Source organism: Oncorhynchus tshawytscha, linkage group LG05, assembly GCF_018296145.1.
Source record: "Oncorhynchus tshawytscha isolate Ot180627B linkage group LG05, Otsh_v2.0, whole genome shotgun sequence".
NCBI classification, from domain to species: Eukaryota; Metazoa; Chordata; class Actinopteri; order Salmoniformes; family Salmonidae; genus Oncorhynchus; species Oncorhynchus tshawytscha.
Window position 1 is genome coordinate 79,960,102 of NC_056433.1, and position 24,009 is coordinate 79,984,110.

The 24,009-nt window shown below is 45.2% G+C and overlaps 2 protein-coding genes across 2 annotated transcripts; one reads left to right on the forward strand and one right to left on the reverse strand.

Annotated features, from left to right (window-relative positions):
• Positions 1 to 5,769: 5,769 nt before the first annotated feature.
• LOC112251392 (beta-1,3-galactosyltransferase 2) lies at positions 5,770 to 20,478 on the reverse strand. The gene is made up of 2 exons (XM_024422348.2): positions 19,718 to 20,478; positions 5,770 to 8,225 (listed from the first exon to the last, which is right to left on the reverse strand). Exon 2 carries the CDS (start codon positions 7,788 to 7,790, stop codon positions 6,489 to 6,491), a length of 1,302 nt encoding a protein of 433 aa, XP_024278116.1. The 5' UTR covers positions 7,791 to 8,225; positions 19,718 to 20,478; the 3' UTR covers positions 5,770 to 6,488.
• LOC121846584 (keratin-associated protein 5-5-like) lies at positions 8,107 to 10,167 on the forward strand. The gene is made up of 3 exons (XM_042322726.1): positions 8,107 to 8,166; positions 9,659 to 9,808; positions 10,003 to 10,167. The coding sequence occupies exons 1-3, from the start codon at positions 8,107 to 8,109 to the stop codon at positions 10,165 to 10,167; spliced, it is 375 nt and encodes a 124-aa protein (XP_042178660.1).
• Positions 20,479 to 24,009: the final 3,531 nt, after the last annotated feature.

Here is a 24,009-nt window from a genome sequence, read left to right on the forward strand (position 1 = left end):
CTGTACGGTAGGCTACTGGGGTTACTTCCTCTACGGTAGGCTACTGGGGTTACTTCCTGTACGGTAGGCTACTGGGGTTACTTCCTGTACGGTAGGCACTGGGGTTACTTCCTGTCAGGTAGGCTACTGGGGTTACTTCCTGTCAGGTAGGTTACTGGGGTTACTTCCTGTCAGGTAGGCTACTGGGGTTACTTCCTGTCAGGTAGGCTACTGGGGTTACTTCCTGTCAGGTAGGCTACTGGGGTTACTTCCTGTCAGGTAGGCTACTGGGGTTACTTCCTGTCAGGTAGGCTACTGGGGTTACTTCATGTTAGGTAGGATACTGGGGTTACTTCCTGTCTGGCAGGCTCCTGGGGTTACTTCATGTCAGGCATGAGATATGCTAGCACTTCACAGGGACTAGCAATACCTCATTGGGACTAGCATGTCACATAGACTAGCACCTCACAGGGACATGCACCACCTCACAGGGACTAGCACCTCACAGGGACTAGCACCTCACAGGGACTAGCACCACCTCACAGGGACTAGCACCTCACAGGGACTAGCACCTCACAGGGACTAGCTCCTCACAGGGACTCAATATCTCATTGGGACTAGCACCTCACAGGGACTAGCACCTCACAGGGACTAGCACCTCACAGGGACTAGCACCTCACAGGGACTAGCATTTAATTGTCAGATTTCCAGACTTGTCTGCCATCTGCAAAGTGCCTTGTCACAATCCCTTGCCTTTGTCATATATCTGGATCGATGCAGATGGCTGCAACCCTCTCCATGGTGTTCCATACATCAATCAGTTTCCACCAGCAAGGCCTTGTAGGGCGTTTAGAGCCAAGATTAAAGCTACAGGATGGGGTTGGAGAGAGAGAGGTGGAAAGAGAGAAAAAGTGTGAGGTACAGAGAGAGTGTGTATGTTCGTGTATTTGTGTGTGAGAAATCAAATCAAATTATATTTATCGAATACAACTGGTGAGGACTTTACAGTGAAATGCTTGCTTTACGAACCTTTTTCCAAAGATTCAGAGTTTAAAAATAATAATAGAAAATGTGTAGTAACTAACACAAGAGGAATAAAAGAGCTATATACAGGGAGTACCGGTACAAGGTTTTTGAGGTAGATACTGTATTTTTTTTAACCTTTTTTAACCTTTATTTAACTAGGCAAGTCAGTTAAGAACACATTCTTATTTTCAATGACGGCCTAGGAACAGTGGGTTAACTGCCTGTTCAGGGGCAGAACGACAGATTTGTACCTTGTCAGCTCGGGGGTTTGAACTTGCAACCTTCCAGTTACTAGTCCAACACTCTAACCACTAGGCTACCCTGCCGCCCCAACATGAAGAAGAGTACATGAAGAGAGAGAGAGATAAAGAGAGTTGCTGCCAAAGGGAAATACTGTTGATTTCCTTGCTGGGGTGGAGGTCTTCAGAGGGAGGAAATAGCTCAAATGAGTCTTATATGTTGAGACGGAAGTGGTGTAACGGCGTTACGAACGTACTGTGAGATCTCTCCACAGCTAGCCTAGGTGTCGTGGATGGAGCCATCCAATTGGTACCTTTTGGGGGGGCTCAACCGGTTGGAACATTTGTCCAAGAGGGCGGTCACGTGTGTTAGTGAAGTAGAGATCCCGAGTTCCAGACAGTTATGAGCTGAATCAGTGGGAAGTGGTACCGGCTAAGCAAGCAACGTGACGTCTGTAACAGTGGCACGTAACAATTTCCCATGGAAAATGCATTCATTATATTATTTTGACTGACCAAACTCACAGAAAGAGCATATTGCCTGGATAATCTCCTTTTGAACTGTCAATATTGAGAATAGTGCGATAGTGCGTTTAATCCCCGTGCTTTCTTTTACTTTAAATGGTAATCCCTGAGGTACCTTCCTCAGTGCTGTAAGAGACAGGGACATTGTTCCTTTTTCCAATTTGCGCAGCATCTGTGACACCTCTGAGATTGTGCAGGATAAAGTGTTTTGTCAGGCTTGTATTTTACCAACATGTAATACAATCACCGTGCGCTAATGCACTCCTGGCCTGCAATTTGTCCTCGTTTGTCATGGCTGATGGTGGAACCGTAAACACCCCGCTGAAACGTGACTCTGGCGGAGAAGCTGTGTCGGTGTTGCACCCCACACTGCTCACCAAAGGAGGAAGTAGACAAATGTGGGAGAGGATAATTAGTACCCCAGGTATTGATTTTGAGAGGATTAATGTACTTTAAAAAAAAGTTTGCTGCTATTTCTGTTGACCCTGGATGGTGTAGCAGTACAATGGTCAAGACCTTTCAACCTATGTACTGCATGTGCACATGACTGTGGTCAAAGGCTATCTGGTCTCTATATGATATACTATGGGGATGTTTTTTAACCCTCTTAGGCCTCACTCCCTCCTATCTGAGATATCTACTGCAGCCTTCATCCTCCACATACAGCACCCATTCTGCCAGTCACATTCTGTTAAAGGTCCCCAAAGCACACACATCTCTGGGTCGCTCCTCTTTTCAGTTCACTGCAGCTAGCGACTTGAACGAGCTGCAACAAACACTCAAACTGGACAGTTTTATCTCAATCTCTTCATTCAAAAAAATGAAACTCTTACTGACAGTTGTGGCTGCTTTGTGTGATGTGTTGTTGTCTCTACCCTCTTGACGTTGTGCTTTTGTCTGTGCCCAATAATGTTTGTACCATGTTTTGTGCTGCTACCATGTTGTTATGTTGTGTTGTTACCATGCTGTGTTGTCATGTGTTGCTGCCTTGCTATGTTGTTGTCTTAGGTCTTTCTTTAAGTTGTGTTGTCTCTCTTGTTGTGACGTGTGTTTTGTCCTATCTTTATTTTGTATTTATTTATTTATTTTAATCCCAGGCCCCCGTCCCCGCAGGAGGCCTTTTGGTAGGCCGTCATTGTAAATAAGAATTTGTTCTTAACTGACTTGCTTCGTTAAATAAATAAAAATGTAAAATCAAATATCTGAAGAGCGTTATGTGCCTATTAATTAAACTGGTACAACTGCAGCCTACCAATGTTGAGTACCAGTGTTATAACAGTATTAGATGTTATATCATATACAGTAAATATAATATGATACCTACAGCTCTTTGATTGGTTTTGTTTTCCACAAAATGGCTGACATCAACTCACCCTTGACTTATCTTGTACTCAACAACAAACCTCCGTTTGCCCCTACATGGCTGAAGAGGAGTTGATAGTGTGGTAAAATGGGTTTATTTGAGAGCTGGCAGGTGGATGTCTAGCCGCTCCTCCTGTCCTGCATGGCCCATTCAGGATTTTTGTCACCCTCCAATTAGGTTTATAAATAGATTTTGTCTCGAAGCTGTCCCCTCCCCATCATTGAATACTTGAGGCTTGGTTGGAATCTACCATCTGTTAGAAGATGTTATTCAGCTCTGTGTCTCAGGACAGACAAGCTCAGGAAATTGACAACAAAAAAATGACAATTTATTAACAGACCGTTGCTGTCTACTATATCATTAAAAAAAACATGTTGTTGTTTAAAGACGTGGTATGCATGTTACATGTAGATCTATTCAATTAAATGATTACAACATAGGCCTAAATGACTGAGATGTAGCTATTGGCATGTTGATGTGAGAAACATTCTCTGTTATAATGTCATGAGCTTCTAAAAACGAATGAAACTGGTGTTATAAAATGTACTGTGTTTTTATAGAGAACATACCATGAACAGGCTTAGTTGCAATTCATCTTAGTACATTTAGGCCTATCAGGGTGAGGTCTACTACAGCTCTGCCGGGTTAAGGTCAGGATATCTGTCTCCTCCTCAAGTGTATTTTAGTTCTCTGGTTTCTGTGGTAGTGCTGAGCTGCGCTGGTAGATTCCAGGCTGAGGCCGTAGCCCCCACTTCATCATGGCCGACATCTCAATCCGTTTCCCCGCTTCACTTTTACCACGTTTACAGCAGCACAGGTTTTCAATACCGATCAGTCACGGCCTCTTTCCTGTTCATTCATCACTAGCTCCTTCCTTCTATTCTTCTCTTTCCCCCTCTCTCCCTCTCCCTCTCCCTCCTTATCTCCCCCAACCGTTTCTGCCCTCTCTCCTTCCTCCTCTCCACCTCTGTCCCTCCCCCTCTCTCCCTCTCCCTCCTCATCTCCCCCAACTGTTTCTGCCCTCTCACCTTCCTCCTCTCCACCTCTATCCTTCCTCCTCTCCCTCTCTCTCTCCTCATCTCCCCCAACCATTTCTGCCCTCTCTCCTTCCTCCTCTCCCTCTCTCCTTCCTCCTCTCCCTCTCTCCCTCCTCATCTCCCCAACCGTTTCTGCCCTCTCTCCTTCCTCCTCTCACCCTCTCCCTCCTCATCTCCCCCAACCTTTTCTGCCCTCTCTCCTTCCTCCTCTCACCCTCTCCCTCCTCTCCACTTCTCTCCACTTCTCTCCCTTCTCCTTTCCACCTCTATCCCACCTCCTCTCTCACTCCTTTGCTCCCCCAACCCCTTCTGCCCTTCCTCCCTCCTCCTCTCCCCATTTTCTCCTCTCATCCCTCTCTCCTCTCTCTTCCCCTCCCCTCTTCTCTCTCTCCCTCTCTGCCTCTCATCCCTCTCTCCTCTCTCTTCCCCTCCCCTCTTCTCTCTCTCCCTCTCTGCCTCTCATCATATTTTTCCGGAGGCACCGGATGCTGGTAATCTGGGCTGTGTGATTGCCAAGGCCACGGATGAATGGAAGCAGACCTGGGTCCCAATATCCTCTTGAGCCATGACTTTCATTCTCATTAATTGAGGCTGATGAATACTTTAGGCCAGTTGAGTGTTTAATGAATTGCACAGCACTGGAATTACATTCTTTCTCAGACGAGGATGGTCTTTCTTGTCTCTTGTGCCGGCTTAAAGGACGGCTGCTTTAAATCGGTGGTCAGGCAGATCACAGGGAAAGATGTTTGTCAGATGTCTTTCTGGTGCCGTACTGTACTTTCTTTACAACGGTATATCAGGTGATCAGAAGTCTGGTACTATTAGTACATATAATTACCAAAATAATTATATTTACAAAATAATACATCTATTTATTGTTGTCCAAATGTGTGTTTTTTGTTTCAGTCAGTAAACATTGTCTGATTGTTTGCATTTTATCAGCATAGATTTACGGATCAACTAATAAAAGGGGTTTAAAATATAATGTATCGTTATTACATTGCTTTGTGAACTTTGACCGTAGCACCATAATCAAAATTACTCAAAAATGTATGGCTGATTTAAAACCAGACGGACCGATGAGCAATGAAGTCTGCCGGTTAAATAGCTCCAGCTCGCTATGCATTAATTTAAGTAGATTATTGTGTTCGTATGGGAGCCATTCCAAGTCGTCAACCAATTCAACCAGTTATGTGTGCTCTTTTAACTGCTAACCCTGAGCAGTGGAGCATGTAGACATCTAATACGTAGCCTAACTATTGCACGGTACAGAACATCTCTCAGTCCTGGCCCATCTGGAGTAAACACTATGAGTGTGTCTTCAGTTCTAATAAAATGTAACTGTTATGACTTGGACTTTTTCCTCTTTCTCTCGGGGTAAGAGAATGAGAGAACACAGTATGGCACTAATTTCTTTCTCCCTCATCAGTGTTTTCACACATCCCCCGTCGGATTCGGATCCTGGAGTGTTTTGACTCTGTCAAATGGATGGCGACTACGAAATGGTCAAATAAAGAGTTGTCGTATATTGGTGAATGGAAGAGTCCGCCTTAATTAACTATGGTGTTAGTTACCCAACAACAAACGCAAAAGAAACCTCAAGAATTGAATACATTTAATTGTTATTTAATTCATTGCACATTTACTGAAGTGCAGACCCCATATTTACTCATGTAAAGCTTTAGAAAATACAATCTCAGTCATTTCCCACAGTTCTGATTCTGAGTGCTTTCACCTTGGTTGTAAATACAAATATATGGCATATTGACAGGTAACCCCTTTTAATTCCTATTTGATGATCATTCTGTAAAGTAAACATTGAGAAAAAGGGCAGCATTACATGTCCACATCATAAATATATTCATCATTTTTTTGTAGGTAGTGGTAGTAGTTATTAGTAACGTGATAGATTTCTGTCTTTCCCCCTTTCCCATCCCATGTAAATACTCTTTATGTCATTAATTAGGTCTTTGATAGATTTGGCCCAACAGTTAAAGTGAACTATCTGTTGCATAACAAAACCCCATCAACCACTAGCCTTCTCTCTCTCGCGTTGTGCATGCTTCATATTGCACATAAACACTTCACTGCCCTTTTTTAAAAAGAGTTTTCAACAGGTTTACAATACATAACATCTCTCTCAAATAAAAAAAATAGTTTTAATCGACCGTACACAATACCAAAAACACAGTGCTCTTTCCCAGGTAGTGTATAGTGCTGAGCTCTCTTTTACATGCCCTTTCAAGACCCAGCCCTTCCTCTAGTCCACTTCCTTCCCATGTCCTGTCCATACCCTTTCCACATGAAGTAGAGGCATCCTCACTGAGGTCTCTCTGCGTGGTACTTCCTGTGTCTATACTTCCCATTCTTCTCCTTGGCCATGTTGATGCAGGCGTTGTGCTTGTTGCTCTGCAGGTGGTTCCAGTATTTCACCAGTTCGTTGGGCTGGAACTGGTGGGAGGTGATGAGGTGGCTGTACTTACAGCTGGAGTAGGATACCCTCCAGTGGTTGAAGAGGAACTCGTTGGGCGGCGGCGTGGGGTCGATGCGCAGCTTGGCCAGGCAGATGCCAACGTAAACGTCCTCCAGGTGCAGCCTCCGTATGCTCAGAGATGCCTGGTAGATCCTCTCCGCCATGTCTCCGGAGAACACATACCCTGTCCCCGAGCAGAAGATGGGGTACCTCTCACTAGGGTACAGCTCAGGAGGCATGTACCACTTGCTGTCCTTGTTTCGGTTGGGCGCGTAGCCCCTCATCAGATAGCCAGTGAAGTAGCTCTGTCTGGGCGGGAGCTCTGGCTTCAGCAGCTTCTGGATGAGATACTCCGTGTTGACAAACATGTCACTGTCAGTCTTCATGACATAGCGCGCTTGGGGGCAGTGGCTGGCCACCCAGTTAATGCCCATCAGGGTTTTGATGGTGAGGTTGTAGTATGTGTCCTGGTAGTCCTGCTGGATGATGTCATTGTGGACCCGGCTCTCCTCCTCGATGGCTGTCTGGGTGTACGAGTCTGAGCTACGCCCCAAACCCAGCAGGAAGAGTCGGACGAAGGTCAGGCCCATGGCCACGCTCTCGTTGCCCCATGTCTGCCGGATGGCATTCCTGGCGTCTGCCTGGCCTGGCTCTGCAGCGATAAGCAGCACCAGGAATGGGGTTCTGTCTCTGCACTTGAAGGGCTGGTTGAGGATGTAGCGATAGGGCTGGGCATTGAGCCTCCCTCCCACGCCCATTTCCTGCTGTAAACTGTTGTTGGCACTCATTGAGTTCTCCAGTCCCGTCACGCCCATCATGGCTCCTCCACCACCTCCACCTTCAGCCTGCTGGGAGCTGATGTTGAGATGGGGCTTGGGAGGCACATAGCCCGTCTCCTTCCACAGGCTCCGCAGACTCAGGCTCTGGTTTGCTTCGGCCCTGGCCGTGCGGAAGCCCCTGACGGTGTAGGCCAGGGGGTTGTCCCGGGGCCCGGTCCGGCCCGGCAACCAGTCCTGGTGGCTGAAAAAAAGGAAGAGTGTGAAGAGGAGGGCCAGGGACAGGAGGCCCGCCACGTGGGTCCGGAAGAGCGAGCGCTTCACGGTCCAGGTCATCTTGATGGGGCAGTAGTGCCAACGTCTCCACTGCATGGTGAATCGGCAGGCGGAGGGAACAGGGGGCTGCTGCTGCTCTGGATGGCACGGCGGCGGTCACATTCGATCACGTCAAACATGTGTTTGCCAATAGCCAGAGGGTTATCTGAGCTGGCAGACACGTGGGAGTGAACCTCCTGGCAGAGCTAGTACGGGATGTACTGTACAAGGCCTCCTGGCAGAGCTATTACGGGATGTACTGTACAAGACCTCCTGGCAGAGCTAGCAAGGAGATACTTGAGGCCCCTCGCGGAGCCAGCAGTGGGATGCTTTGGTCCCGTGGCAGAGCTAGGACAGTGCTGACTTTGTGGCCATGGAGGCAGGACCCAGGCTCTTCACTGACTCTGCAGACACACCCAGGATCATGCTCCAGGTCTGGGCTCCTTCAGATCAGAGATTGGAGTCACCTCCTCAGTGGATCACCTCTCTTATCTGGGAAGAAAGAACAGAGAAACAGGCTTGGCAAATGTTCAGAATTGTCAATTGTTTAAGTTGTAGAGATCTGACTATATTCCCATGAGGAAGAGCAAAGCTTATTTAAAATCATTCAGCTTTGATGTTGTGTTGTATCTCTGCATTTTCCATCTATTCTTAGTGATGGATGATCAAAGTCATTCAGAATGACTTGTCTATTCAAATATAAAACACCTCTGCTGCACTGCATGAGTAATGTACAGTATAATGTTATGGCATTCACCATGGTAACTGCCTTGTTTGTTGTTTATTTCTGTAGATTCCTGAGAGCAACAAAACCTGACACTCACTTCCACATGGCTTGTCTGCATTCTAACCACCCTGCCTGGGGTAGATTGTTAATGGATAGTGTGTTAAGACAGATTGAATAATGTGAGATCTTACGCACGCAATAACTATGACGAAAGATACTTGTCAACATCCTATTTTTCTTGACTCAAACTATAACGATAACGTTAAATGTGAGGAGATGAGAATTTCAAGTGAAACTAACGGACATTTCATATGACGGTCCTTTTCATCTGTTTGGTCCAATCAGAAGCACGCAGAATCTCCCACACAGCTCCCAGGCGGTCACTTCAGTCACTCGGCAATCTTTTGAACTGATGCGAAGCCAGGAAACTTTACTTGTAGCTAACCTCAACTAGAAACAATGTTTACTTTTTCTCTTACTTTCATGTAGGAGATTTTTTCTTTGATCACATAAGAAGCTCTATATTCCTATGTGCGCTGTTATTCATTCATCTGTGTTGTTATTCATTCATCTGTGTTGTTATTCATTCATCTGTGTTGTTATTCATTCATCTGTGTTGCCGCTCTTGCCCTGCTGTCCGCAAATGCGAGTTGGAGTTGCTTTGTTAGAAAACACTTATCTACCCCCTGGTTATGATAAGGAGAAAATCAGAGCTGTAAATTGTATTACCTGTAGCCAAGGCTTTACCTATATGGTTAATTATGTCTGGCATGGTTACAATCTGCCACTATATCTATGTTATCAGCTAAGGTATATGAGGAGATAGCCTTGTCCGTCTAAGCCTACTATCTGAATGTGTATGATGGAAGTTATAGGTAGCCTAACTATTATTTATTAATGCACTGTTATGTGACTAAAATGGCTATGACTAAAACTAGACCAAAATTGTCCACGAGTTTTAGTCGACTGATAATAACTAAAACTAACTAACAAAGGATTTATTACTAAAATGTGACTAAGACTAAAAGGTATTTTAAGACAAACTAAATCTAAAATAGATGCCAAGACGACTGCAATGGCCGATAGGGTGTAGATGCTAGTGGGGAAGACAGACAGACAGAGGGGTGTGTGTGTGTGTGTGTGTGTGCGCGTACGTGTGCGCGTACGTGTGACGTGTGAGTGTGCGCGGACGTGTGAGTGTGAGCGGACGTGTGAGTGTGAGCGGACGTGTGAGTGTGAGCGGACGTGTGAGTGTGAGCGGACGTGTGAGTGTGAGCGGACGTGTGAGAGTGTGAGCGGAGCGTGTGAGTGTGAGCGGACGTGTGAGCGGGCGTGTGTGAGCGGATGTGTGAGCGGGACGTGTGTGTGTGAGCGGACGTGTGAGAGGGACGTGTGAGTGTGAGCGGACGTGTGAGTGTGAGCGGACGTGTGAGTGTGAGCGGACGTGAGCGGACGTGTGAGCGGACGTGTGAGTGTGAGCGGAGTGTGTGAGCGGACGTGTGAGTGGACGTGTGAGTGTGAGCGGACGTGTGAGTGTGTGAGCGGACGTGTGAGTGTGTGAGCGGACGTGTGAGCGGACGGACGTGTGAGTGTGGACGTGTGAGTGTGAGCGGACGTGTGTGTGAGCGGACGTGTGAGTGTGAGCGGACGTGTGAGCGGACGTGTGAGTGTGAGCGGACGTGTGAGCGGACGTGTGAGTGTGTGTGAGCGGACATGTGAGTGTGTGAGTGGACGTGTGAGTGTGAGCGGACGTGTGAGCGGACGTGTGAGTGTGTGTGAGCGGACGTGAGTGTGTGTGAGCGGACGTGAGTGTGTGTGAGCGGACGTGAGCGTGAGTGTGTGAGCGGAGCGGAGTGTGAGCGTGAGCGGACGTGAGTGTGCGTGAGCGGACGTGTGAGTGTGCGTGAGCGGACGTGTGAGCGGGCGTGTGTGTGTGTGTGAGCGGACGTGTGAGTGTGTGTGAGCGGACGTGTGTGTGTGAGCGGACGTGTGTGTGAGCGGACGTGTGTGTGTGAGCGGACGTGTGAGTGTGTGTGAGCGGACGTGTGAGCGGACGTGTGAGTGTGTGAGCGGACGTGTGTGTGTGAGCGGACGTGTGAGTGTGTGAGCGGACGTGTGAGTGTGTGTGAGCGGACGTGTGAGTGTGTGAGCGGACGTGTGAGTGTGTGTGAGCGGACGTGAGTGACGAGCGGACGTGTGTGTGAGCGGACGTGTGAGTGTGTGAGCGGACGTGAGTGAGCGGACGTGTGAGTGTGTGTGAGCGGACGTGTGAGTGTGTGAGCGGACGTGTGAGCGGACGTGTGAGTGTGTGTGAGCGGACGTGTGAGCGGACGTGTGAGTGTGTGTGAGCGGACATGTGAGTGTGTGTGAGCGGACGTGTGAGTGTGTGTGAGCGGACGTGTGAGTGTGTGTGAGCGGACGTGTGAGTGTGAGCGGACGTGTGAGCGGACGTGTGAGTGTGTGTGAGCGGACGTGTGAGTGTGTGTGAGTGGACGTGTGAGTGTGTGTGAGCGGACGTGTGTGAGTGTGAGCGGACGTGTGAGTGTGTGAGTGGACGTGTGTGTGTGAGTGGACGTGTGAGTGTGAGCGGACGTGTGAGTGTGTGAGCGGACGTGTGAGTGTGAGCGGACGTGTGAGTGTGAGCAGACGTGTGAGTGTGAGCGGACGTGTGAGCGGACGTGTGAGTGTGTGTGCCTGTGTGTTGTAACTGTTTAAGGTACTGCATATGTGTAATAAGGAGTTGTATACAATACGTGTTACTGTATACATCTGGGTGCATGTCCGTGTGTAGGGTGTGGCTGTGTACTGGCAACCACCTTCTGATCATTTGAGTTGTGTTTTTCTTTACAGTCTCATACCCATAATTAAAATGGCAGTAAATCAGTAATTACTTAATAATGACCAGCTGTTTTCATTCTTTGTGAGTCATTTGAACAACCAGTGCCATGTTCCGTTCGACATCATTTAGTTCCCTATTTTGAGGAATTCTTTGAAGAACCAACTACATTGTTATTACGGTACATCATTTCTCAATATTTACCAACTAAACAACAGCTGGACTTTAAAATAAAGCCTAGCTACGTATGTATGAAAACTCCAGACAGCTAGACTGGTGAGGAGGGAAGGTGAATGCAGACATAGGTGGTAGTGGGGCCAACATATCAACAGCCGAGTACCCATTGTCTCCGCGGACTGTTTCAGAGGCCTAAAAAGCAGGTAAACACTAGCTATAACAAGGCAGTAAAATGATCCATATGTCTGGTATGTAAACTCCTTAGGGCTTGTGGACTGGTGATGATGGAGGTTGAATGGGATGGTAGGATGGTAGGGGGGCCTCTTGCATCTCATCAGCCGGGTCTAATGCCAGAGGCGGAAGTATAAATTGCTGGTTTGCACAACATGATGCTGGCTAACACTACTCTGAGCCGCTCTGGTGAGCCTGTGCCATCAGCCCCCCACTGCTCTGCGCCTCGCCAGCCGGGGAGGAGACGCATCTGTCAAAATGAATTTTCAGGGTCCAGCAAGCAGTGCTGCTTGAGCCCCAGTCAGCCGCCGGCAATAACAGCCTTCACCCGCCATTCACCTTCCACCTCCAGCTTATCAATACCTCGCCTGCCTGCCTCTCTGCCTGCCTGGAGAGAGGTCTCCCTGCCAGCTCTCTCTCTCTCTCTTTGTGTACACACACATACAGTACACACACACACACGTTCTCCTGCACACACGTACACACTCAAATGTGCTGACAGATACTGGCAGGAGGCGGCATTTCTCTCCATACAATTGTGACACAAACAGCTCCGTTTCTTTCTGTCTTCCATTCGGTTTGTTTATTAGTGGTTGTTGTGTTCCGCCACATCGGGGAAAAACTGTGTGTTTTTTTGTGTTATGATGTGTGATGCTGTGAGAGAGAAAGACAGCGAGAGACAGAGAGAGAAAACGCCAACCACACTCGTCCCAATTTTCATTTTCTTGGAGTGTTTGCCCATTCATCACGATGACTGGGTGGGATGGGTGCACGCTAACCTTTTCAGCAGAATGTGCTTACCCTGCGCAGGCAATTACAGCAGAATGAGTGGGGGCCATGGCTGGCTTTGCTTTAAAGGTTAACAGACTTTACATCAGAGCAAATCCAACGCTCCAAAGGTTTCTGTTGTCGCCTATACATGGACCTAATTATCAGGAGGCTAATGCAGAGAGCACACACATGCTGGAACAAACACACCCAAATTTGGGAGTGCGCAGGCATGCACACACACACACACACACATATATGCGGGAGCACACACACATGCACGCACACAGACTCTATCCATACGAGAGATGTTGACTTGTTGTATGTGGTATGACTACACTGTTGTCTAATCCAGTGACAATTTCACATCTTCGGATCAGGCACCAGGCAGGCATCCCTTTGAGTGGCATCCCAGTCATTCTGCTGAACGTGCCACTCCATTCATTTCATTTATTTCCTTGCCTCCCATCACAGTCACTTCCACGCTAGTCACTTAGTTACAGCAGTGCTAATTGAGGCCCCAGTTGTTCCACTGCGGTCAATAATCTCAAAGACTGCATGAAAATATTAGAATCCAGCTAGTAACTGACGCGCCTCAAATCTCACCTAGCCTAATGCTAATGCTAGCCACCATTTAATGGTGATATGGAATTAAATACCACAGCCTACATGTCCAAATATTCTATATTTAGTTTTTATTTTCTTGGACAGCCAAACTGAGATCAAAGATTAACATTGTACACTTCGTCTTCCAACGTATCAGAGTTCATAGGGCAATATGTTGACGGTGACTTATGATCAGCAATCAGGCCCCTGAGGACTGGAGTTGGCCATCCCTGATGTATATACTGTATTCATAGCTCATCCTAATTTACCTACTACTGAACATACCATTTTCTGTCCAAATGATATACTGTCTCAACACACCACGTATTTATATTGTGGATTCTGACACATAATGTATCTACTGTGGGTTGTTATTTCTTGCCGTGATCATTTTTTGTGTGTATTTCTACTGTACTGTTGGAGCTAGTAACACAAGACATTCTACTGTACTGTTGGAGCTAGTAACACAAGACATTCTACTGTACTGTTGGAGCTAGTAACACAAGACATTCTACTGTACTGTTGGAGCTAGTAACACAAGACATTACTGTACTGTTGGAGCTAGTAACACAAGACATTCTACTGTACTGTTGGAGCTAGTAACACAAGACATTCTACTGTACTGTTGGAGCTAGTAACACAAGACATTCTACTGTACTGTTGGAGCTAGTAACTGTTGGAGCTAGTAACAATACATTCTACTGTACTGTTGGAGCTAGTAACACAAGACATTCTACTGTACTGTTGGAGCTAGTAACACAAGACATTCTACTGTACTGTTGGAGCTAGTAACACAAGACATTCTACTGTACTGTTGAGCTAGCATTATACTGTACTGTTGGAGCTAGTAACACAAGACATTCTACTGTACTGTTGGAGCTAGTAACACAAGACATTATACTGTACTGTTGGAGCTAGTAACACAAGACATTATACTATACTGTTGGAGCTAGTAACACAAGACATTCTACTGTACTGTTGGAGCTAGTAACACAAGACATTATACTGTACTGTTGGAGCTAGTAACACAAGACATTCTACTGTACTGTTGGAGCTAGTAACACAAGACATTATACTGTACTGTTGGAGCTAGTAACACAAGACATTCTACTGTACTGTTGGAGCTAGTAACACAAGACATTATACTGTACTGTTGGAGCTAGTAACACAAGACATTCTACTATACTGTTGGAGCTAGTAACACAAGACATTCTACTGTACTGTTAACACAAGCTGTACTGTTGGAGCTAGTAACTGTACAAGACAAGACATTATACTGTACTGTTGGAGCTAGTAACACAAGAGCAGTAACACAAGACATTCTACTGTACTGTTGGAGCTAGTAACACAAGTAACTGTTGGAGCTAGTAACACAAGACATTCTACTGTACTGTTGGAGCTAGTAACACAAGACATTCTACTGTACTGTTGGAGCTAGTAACACAAGACATTCTACTGTACTGTTGGAGCTAGTAACACAAGACATTCTACTGTACTGTTGGAGCTAGTAACACAAGACATTATACTGTATACTGTTGGAGCTAGTAACACAAGACATTCTACTGTACTGTTGCAGCTAGTAACACAAGACATTATACTGTACTGTTGGAGCTAGTAACACAAGACATTCTACTGTACTGTTGGAGCTAGTAACACAAGACATTCTACTGTACTGTTGGAGCTAGTAACAAGACATTCTACTGCACTGTTGGAGCTAGTAACAAGACATTCTACTGTACTGTTGGAGCTAGTAACAAGACATTCTACTGCACTGTTGGAGCTAGTAACACAAGACATTCTATTGTACTGTTGGAGCTAGTAACAAGACATTCTACTGCACTGTTGGAGCTAGTAACACAAGACATTCTACTGTACTGTTGGAGCTAGTAACACAAGACATTCTACTGCACTGTTGGCTAGCTAGTAACACAAGACATTCTACTGTACTGTTGGAGCTAGTAACAAGACATTCTACTGACATTCTACACTGTTGGAGCTAGTAACAAGACATTCTACTGCACTGTTGGAGCTAGTAACACAAGACATTCTACTGTACTGTTGGAGCTAGTAACACAAGACATTATACTGTACTGTTGGAGCTAGTAACACAAGACATTATACTGTACTGTTGGAGCTAGTAACACAAGACATTATACTGTACTGTTGGAGCTAGTAACACAAGACATTATACTGTACTGTTGGAGCTAGTAACACAAGACATTCTACTGTACTGTTGGAGCTAGTAACACAAGACATTCTACTGTACTGTTGGAGCTAGTAACACAAGACATTATACTGTACTGTTGGAGCTAGTAACACAAGACATTCTACTGTACTGTTGGAGCTAGTAACACAAGACATTCTACTGTACTGTTGGAGCTAGTAACAAGACATTCTACTGCACTGTTGGAGCTAGTAAACACAATACATTAGTACTGTACTGTACTGTTGGAGCTAGTAACACAAGACATTCTACTGTACTGTTGGAGCTAGTAACACAAGACATTCTACTGTACTGTTGGAGCTAGTAACACAAGACATTCTACTATACTGTTGGAGCTAGTAACACAATACATTATACTGTACTGTTGGAGCTAGTAACACAAGACATTATACTGTACTGTTGGAGCTAGTAACACAATACATTCTACTGTACTGTTGGAGCTAGTAACACAAGACATTCTACTGTACTGTTGGAGCTAGTAACACAAGACATTATACTGTACTGTTGGAGCTAGTAACACAATACATTCTACTGTACTGTTGGAGCTAGTAACACAAGACATTCTACTGTACTGTTGGAGCTAGTAACACAAGACATTCTACTGTACTGTTGGAGCTAGTAACACAAGACATTCTACTGTACTGTTGGAGCTAGTAACACAAGACATTCTACTGTACTGTTGGAGCTAGTAACACAATACATTATACTGTACTGTTGGAGCTAGTAACACAATACATTCTACTGTACTGTTGGAGCTAGTAACACAAGACATTCTACTGTACTGTTGGAGCTAGTAACACAAGACATTCTACTGTACTGTTGGAGCTAGTAACACAATACATTCTACTGTACTGTTGGAGCTAGTAACACAAGACATTCTACTGTACTGTTGGAGCTAGTAACACAAGACATTCTACTGTACTGTTGGAGCTAGTAACACAAGCATTTCACTGCACCTGCTATAACACTTTCAAATCTGTATACGTGACCAATAAACGTTGATTTGATAACTGCAAGCCTCGACAGAGTATCGATCGCTCTTTGTTTCATAGTTGTCATTGGCACTCTTTCAAAGGCCTTCTGATATTTAATAGGGAGCTGCGTGCTGTTTGTATATAGAGGCCAAAACAAAAGTCTCTGGACGGTAATGTTTTATTTGACTGTATACCAGACAGATACTGCTGACATCAGCCCAGCTGATCATTCAACTAGACTTGTTTTTAAGACACAAATCCTACTATTCGCAGGTACATAAACCATTACTGGGATATGTGTTTTGATAAAGCGTTCTCACGAATCTCCAATATGTGTACACGTTAAGGCCTAGATTAAATCAGATCAGAAGTTAACCGGCGATAGCCGACACCCGCGTTGCTGATGTGTTGGAGCTGTCAAATCCTGTGGGCTCCCGAGTGGTGTAGCGGTCTAAGGCACTGCATCTCAGTGCAAGAGGCATCACTACAGTCCCTGGTTTGAATCCAGGCTGTATCACATACGGCCGTGATTGGGAGTCCCATAGGGCGGCGCACAATTGCCCCAGCGACGTCCGGGTTTGTCCGGGGGTAGGCCGTCATTGTAAATAAGAATTTGTTCTCAACTGACTTGCCTAGTTAAATAAAAATAAGATCCAACAAGATCTAATAGTTTCCTTTTCAAAATCCGACATATTATGGATGAACGTCTATTTTTGCTGCATTAATTCAGTGTTGTTACAGTGTTAAATGTTAACCATTTAGGGATTCATTCTGAGTGGTTAAGGTTAGGACTTCGCCCAGTGCTGGCCAATCATTGTTCTTATCTTTTTATATCTATGTTCTCAGGACCTTTTCAAACATCTGGAATTGAAAAGTCTATTTCTAGTGATCAGGCTGGTCAAATCGGATTACATCTCACATTCCAGTGTTCCAACTTGTAAACAAGGCTGCATGGAATTTCTGTTCATGCGACTCCGTGCAGCCAATCGCAATGTCCACTTTAGGTATAATGCCAGGAGCCTCTTCTGGATTTGACAGCTCTAACACAGTTCCACCTCAGACACCACCAAAACAACTGCTATGCGGATGTCGGCTAAAGCGGATCTGATTTAATAGAACCCTAAGACTGTAACACAATGCTATGCCTGCATGCCCCAATTGTTACATCCAGACTCATTCAGAGTCAGTCTGAGGCAAAAGCATTGAGCAGTTAACACAGTTAACACTAAACTTTAACACACGCTTAGGAACATGCCGTTGTTCCTAAGAATAGCTTTAATGGTCTTTCCATCCGGTGCTGGCTTCTAACAGAAATAACTAAACTACCATCGAAAGTCTTCATCTCCCTTCGTGTGTGTGTGTGTGTGGCTGCTCCAGAACGGGTCTAAAGGAATTAGTGAAATCTCATGCTGTACCCTCAGACTCCTTCGCTCTCACATATAAAGGCTTTGATTTTAATCTGTTGTCATGGTTATAAATAACTTAGTGGCTTGTTATTACCATCATCCTTTTAGAGCGGAACAACCTTTACAGCCATGTTCAAGTATTGTAAGTCTATTGTAAGCACTGGGCACAGACGTCAATTTAATGTTCATTCCATGTCATTTCATTGAAATGACGTGGAAATTACGTTGATTCAACCAGTGTGCCCAGTGGGGTGTATTTGAGTCTGATTGAATTTACTCAGCTTCCTTTGTAGTTTTCCATTCTGTCCTCTGTCAGTTGAGTTCTCAGGTTCCTATTAAGATATTCCATTTTTTTTTAACATAAGGAATGTCCTGGGAATTGCAGACTATGCTTCCTTCAGAGTGAGGATTCTTCTAATATGAGGTGCTGGTAAATGTACTCCTCCACTCTCTTTCACCACTCAATGGACCTGGAGGATCTGGTGAAGACCTCTCTCTCTCTCTGGATAGACAGGGTTGTGAATGGGTTAATGTTACTGGATAGACAGGGTTGTGAATGGGTTAATGTTACTGGATAGACAGGGTTGTGAATGGGTTAATGTTACTGGATAGACCGGGTTGTGCATGGGTTAATTTTACTAGATAGACAGGGTTGTGAATGGGTTAATGTTACTGGATAGACAGGGTTGTGAATGGGTTAATGTTACTGGATAGACAGGGTTGTGAATGGGTTAATGTTACTGGATAGACAGGGTTGTGAATGGATTAATGTTACTGGATAGACAGGGTTGTGAATGGGTTAATGTTACTGGATAGACAGGGTTGTGAATGGGTTAATGTTACTGGATAGACAGGGTTGTGAATGGGTTAATGTTACTGGATAGACAGGGTTGTGAATGGGTTAATGTTACTGGATAGACAGGGTTGTGAATGGGTTAATGTTACTGGATAGACAGGGTTGTGAATGGGTTAATGTTACTGGATAGACAGGGTTGTGAATGGGTTAATGTTACTGGATAGACAGGGTTGTGAATGGATTAATGTTACTGGATAGACCGGGTGTTTCTACACTTCATGGCCGAGGCGCTGGTCAAATCTAGGCCAGGCCACCCGAGCCTCCCTGCACACAAACCCTTATCTAATGTACTCACCGTCATATCGGATGCCTGCTTATCAAATCATATTCAGAACGTAGCAACTCGGAGGGATTTTGTGATATTGTGATACTGTATTAGTAGTTCTGAGTTATACAGCAAACCCTCAGATTGAGTGACACTTGGTAAGAATTGTGTGAAGTAAAGAATATACGTGATTTGAGTTGGACTGTTTGGTGGGCAATGGTATGCAGGTGAAGCTGCTGTGTTGGGCTCTGTGTGTGTCTCATCTGTTAAACTGCTGTGTTGGGCTGTGTGTGTGTCTCATCTGTTAAACTGCTGTGTTGGGCTGTGTGTGTGTCTCATCAGTTAAACTGCCATGTTTGGCTGTGTGTGTGTGTGTGTGTGTGTGTGTGTGTGTGTGTGTGTCTTTTTCATGATGTGCTTTAAAAAGGAGATCCTATCAAAGTTTCATAGTCCAGGGGACAGCCCCATGAAGAGCCAAACCCCATGCATTTTAAATATCCACCTCAGCAATTAGCTTTCCCGATGCATCTGGGCTGGTGTGCCAACTTCCCAGTCAGTGGGATGGACATGATGCATGGGGTTAGAGACAGTGTTAATTGAATTGGATCAATGAGATCTGCCCGGCGTGCCAGCATCAATCATTGGATCAGCCAGGTAATGTTTTTGAGAGGTCTGGAAACAACAGAGCTGTAAGCCTGGCTTTGCTGAGGGAAGAGGATGGATAGATGGATGTGAGAGAGAGAGAGGGGAGGATGGATAGATGGATGTGAGAGAGAGAGAGAGAGGGGAGGATGGATGTGAGAGAGAGAGAGAGAGGGGAGGATGGGACAGAGACAGGAGGATGATAGAAAGAGAAGACTGTATAGGGGGAGGTTGAGTGCCAGAGCTGATGAAACATGTAGTACTGTACATACCTCCTCCTGCAGCTGGCAGACGGACTGTGTGATTGCTGGTGCCGTCTGTCGGCACACTCGGTACACCATCACTGTTACTCTTCTCTGGAATCTGGGGTAATGTACTCTTCCACCCTGTGCCTAATGGATTATTGTTGGCGTAACATCCGTCCATCTGTCACAGTGCATTCCAGAGTCTCCGTCATCTCCTCTCTTCCTCTGCGTCACCAAGCCTTTCGGGTTTAGAGCTCTTTCTCTCCTCTCTTCCTCCTCCCCTTTCCTCTTCTTGATCCTTGGTCTCAGTTATGCACTACAGCCCGCCTCTCTTTTTTCCTATCTCTCCAATGGTCTATCTCTCTCTCTCTCGCTCTGTCTCTCTTCCTCTCCCCACTTCCCTTTTGCAATGTGTCGGAAAATAAAACGGAATCCTTCACCTTGCCTTGTGTTTTCCGTTCTCTGCTCCGGTGTGCATGTCTTCTTCTCAGGATGCTCCGCTAAAAGAAAGCAGTAAGAGACAGCAGAGCTGTGTTGATAGTGCTGTGGCTAGTCCCGCATGTTGCTAGGCAGTCTGATGGAGAGAGACAGAGAGGGAGGGAGCACTCATGGTTTCTGACAATGGCTGCAGAAGAACATGATCCTGAGTCTGGAGGAAGAAAACACTCCTCCCTCTCTCTTCCTTTTACTTTCTCTCTCCCTCTCTCTGTCCAGCTCCTGTCCTCTCCTCTCGGCTCTGCTTCGTTGTTTTACAGCAGGAGGAGAATCAGCCGCTGTAGTATGGAGGCAGAGGAGGGGGGGGGGGGCATCCCACGTGACCCACTTAGAATTCACTCCCCCCTTCTGTCCGTCCTCCCCTTACCAACCCATCCCCCTTTCTCTGAGTGAAAAAAAGCGATTGAACTGTGTGGGCTCGGTGGATGGAGAGAGTGAGAAAGAGAGCTAGAGAGAAGCGCCAGTGGTTTCTGGTTTTATGATTACAGATGTGATGTTCAGTGTTGTGCAACCTTTTGAGGATCTTTTCAAATATGAAAGAAAAACAGGAACAGGGTCAAATCTGTACGCTGTGTTAATTACTAGTCAATGAATAATGAACTCTTTGTTTGGTTTGTTTGTTATATTTCCATATATACGTATGTTTCAGATGACACAGACCTAAGGGATTCAGAAAGTTCCATATGTTTATGCATAGTACATGAGGCAAGAATCATCAGGCTAGAATCATCAGGCTAGAATGCTGGGATACAAAGGGTGTTCCTGTACTGTGAGATGGACTGTTGTTCTGAGAAAGGGAGTTCCTGTACTGTGTGATGGACTTTTGTTCTGAGAAAGGGAGTTCCCCTGCTGTGAGATAGACTGTTGTTCTGAGAAAGGGAGTTTCTGTACTGTGTGATGGACTGTTGCTCTGAGAAAGGGAGTTCCTGTACTGTGTGATGGACTGTTGCTCTGAGAAAGGGAGTTCCTGTACTGTGTGATGGACTTTTGTTCTGAGTAAGGGAGTTCCTGTACTGTGTGATGGACTGTTGTTCTGAGAAAGGGAGTTCCCTGTGTGATGGACTGTTGTTCTGCTGTGAGATGGACTGTTGTTCTGAGAAAGGGAGTTCCTGTACTGTGTGATGGACTGTTGCTCTGAGAAAGGGAGTTCCTGTACTGTGTGATGGACTTTTGTTCTGAGAAAGGGAGTTCCTGTACTGTGTGATGGACTGTTGTTCTGAGAAAGGGAGTTCCTGTACTGTGTGATGGACTTTTGTTCTGAGAAAGGGAGTTCCTGTACTGTGTGATGGACTGTTGTTCTGAGAAAGGGAGTTCCTGTACTGTGTGATGGACTGTTGTTCTGAGAAAGGGAGTTCCTGTACTGTGTGATGGACTGTTGTTCTGAGAAAGGGAGTTCCTGTACTGTGTGATGGACTGTTGCTCTGAGAAAGGGAGTTCCTGTACTGTGTGATGGACTGTTGTTCTGAGAAAGGGAGTTCCTGTACTGTGTGATGGACTGTTGCTTTGAGAAATTGAGTTCCTGTACTGTGTGATGGACTGTTGCTCTGAGAAAGGGAGTTCCTGTACTGTGTGATGGACTGTTCTGAGAAAGGGAGTTCCTGTACTGTGTGATGGACTGTTGTTCTGAGAAAGGGAGTTCCTGTACTGTGTGATGGACTGTTGTTCTGAGAAAGGGAGTTCCTGTACTGTGTGATGGACTGTTGTTCTGAGAAAGGGAGTTCCTGTACTGTGTGATGGACTGTTGCTCTGCTATCATCACCTTTGTCTCTGTCTTTTATTTTATTTTCTTTGTCACCTCTCTTCTCCTCTCTCCCTTTACTCCATCAAACACCCCTGAACCCAGGCAGACAGACAACCACACCATATCAACTTCATGCAGCACCTCAATGAAGCACGAACAATCTTATTAACACTACTGTTCATTAATAAGTAAAAATCGAACACATCTTTGTTTCCTCACACACTTTACAACTTGACAACCTAGTGAACCGTTGTTGTCTGATTCTTCACGTACAGTAACTCTGTGGTGCAGTAAAGTAGCCTACTGGTCTACAGGAGAGCGGTGTGATGCAGATGGGATCCTCTCCATGTAAAGTGAGTGAGCCACAAGGAGCAGGTTTCTGCAGTGGCACTGGGCCAAAGGAACACTGGAAATATTGTAAGGTATCTCCGCGGCATGGTGGAGGGACTAAATTATTAATAGGAGGCCTCTGGTTGACAGCACTGCTTTGGAGATTATTAACTGCAGGTTGACGTTTATTGTCATGAATCTTGTCCTGGAGGCAGAATTGAGTGATTTCCATTAGATGGGCCAGCTGCAAATTCAAAATTGACTCTCTGGTAAAAAATTTATGAAAACAAAAATAAGCTTTTTAAGGTTAGGGAAAGGCATTAGGGTTACCAGTGTGGTTAGGGTTAGGTTTTGTGACTTCGTTGCTGTGACTGCTCTGCAGAGCTGCCTCCAGAACAATATTCATGACAAAAAACACTAACCTGCCCAGTAGTCCTGCTACCTGGCCAGGGAGAGGGTATTTATCAGAAGAAAGCAATGCTGTGTGGGTGATTGATTGCTCCTTAGCTGCTAGGTTACAGGCAGTGCCTCGGTGCATTAATATCATGTGGCATCTATTAGCTGGTGACTTCCTGGATGCGTCTGGCTTGGCTGGCCAATGGAAACAGCTAGCTTATCAAAATTTTAAATTGTCATCATTAACTGTCTGCACTCGGGCATTACACTCTCACACAGGTGCTCTCACACTTTCTTTATAGCTTGTTTCTTTCACATAAATGCTCACATAGGCTGTTGTACATTAGAAGACGTACCAACTCAGCAGATGCTATGGACACACACCAGCTTGCTGAGCAGTCACGTTCTGGTCATTTATTTGATTTGATTGATCTTATTTGGTCATTCAAATTACACATGAAGCTGCCTCAGTTGCAACTCAACATTAGGCTACATATTTAAATGTGCATTATACAGTATCTTCAATTAGCAACAGTTAATCTAGATTGAACAAAAAATATATATTTATGGAGTTGAAATCTGGACTCCCCCCACTAGCATATCTGAGGCAATGTATGAATAAACGTAGCTACAACAGTTTTTCTTTTTTAGTGTCTTCTTCCTCTGGAGCTCTAATCCACCTGTTTGAGCCTTGTGTCTTCCTGGGTAGAAGCAGTAATATATTGTTTACTAACATAAGGTCAGAGGAGGTATGGCTCTTTTCAGACAATAAGGCTACACGCTGTCAAAAAACAACAACAACTAGTGCCAGGGACCAAATGTTATAGCTAGTTCATAGACCGATCTCAATATAGACCAAATCTGTTTTTTTGAATGGTGAGTCTAAGTCATGACCATTCCTTTTCTCTGCAAAGCAATAAGTTAAAATACAAATTTACAATCATAACAATCTGAAAACACCTTTTCATTTGAATAAATTCCCATTTCTATGCTTTCTGTCATGGCCATTTCTCCATATTGGCCCAGGCTGAAAAGAACTGTCCAATGAAACAGCAAACAATGATGATATTCTATCTACTTTTTAAACATTTTATACATCAACATTTTCCCCAAATGTTTATACTTCAATTGTAGGCTTTGTTCTAATTCTCTACAAAGTGCTTTCTTTTTTTGGGTTTCTTTAGTAGACTTCACATCCATTCAGTTTGTTTCTCTCTCTGACATTACCAGAGGACCAATGACCGTTAACTTGACTTCCTGTAAAGGTGTTAAGGTGGTGCAGTTGCAGATGAAATGTGATGTGTTATTACTTCCCTTTAAGAGTGCAGATTCAATATCCTGTAGCACAGCCTCAAGT

Excerpts from the sequence above, each read along its gene's own strand:
- LOC121846584 (XM_042322726.1), top strand. The coding sequence starts at position 8,107 with ATGGAGGCAGGACCCAGGCTCTTCACTGACTCTGCAGACACACCCAGG. Across the intron at positions 8,167-9,658 it reads CACCCAGGATCATGCTCCAG|TGTGAGCGGACGTGTGAGTG; the intron begins GTCTGGGCTCCT and ends CGGACGTGTGAG. Across the intron at positions 9,809-10,002 it reads GGGCGTGTGTGAGCGGATGT|CGGACGTGTGAGTGTGTGAG; the intron begins GTGAGCGGGACG and ends TGAGTGTGTGAG.
- LOC112251392 (XM_024422348.2), bottom strand. The coding sequence starts at position 7,790 with ATGCAGTGGAGACGTTGGCACTACTGCCCCATCAAGATGACCTGGACC.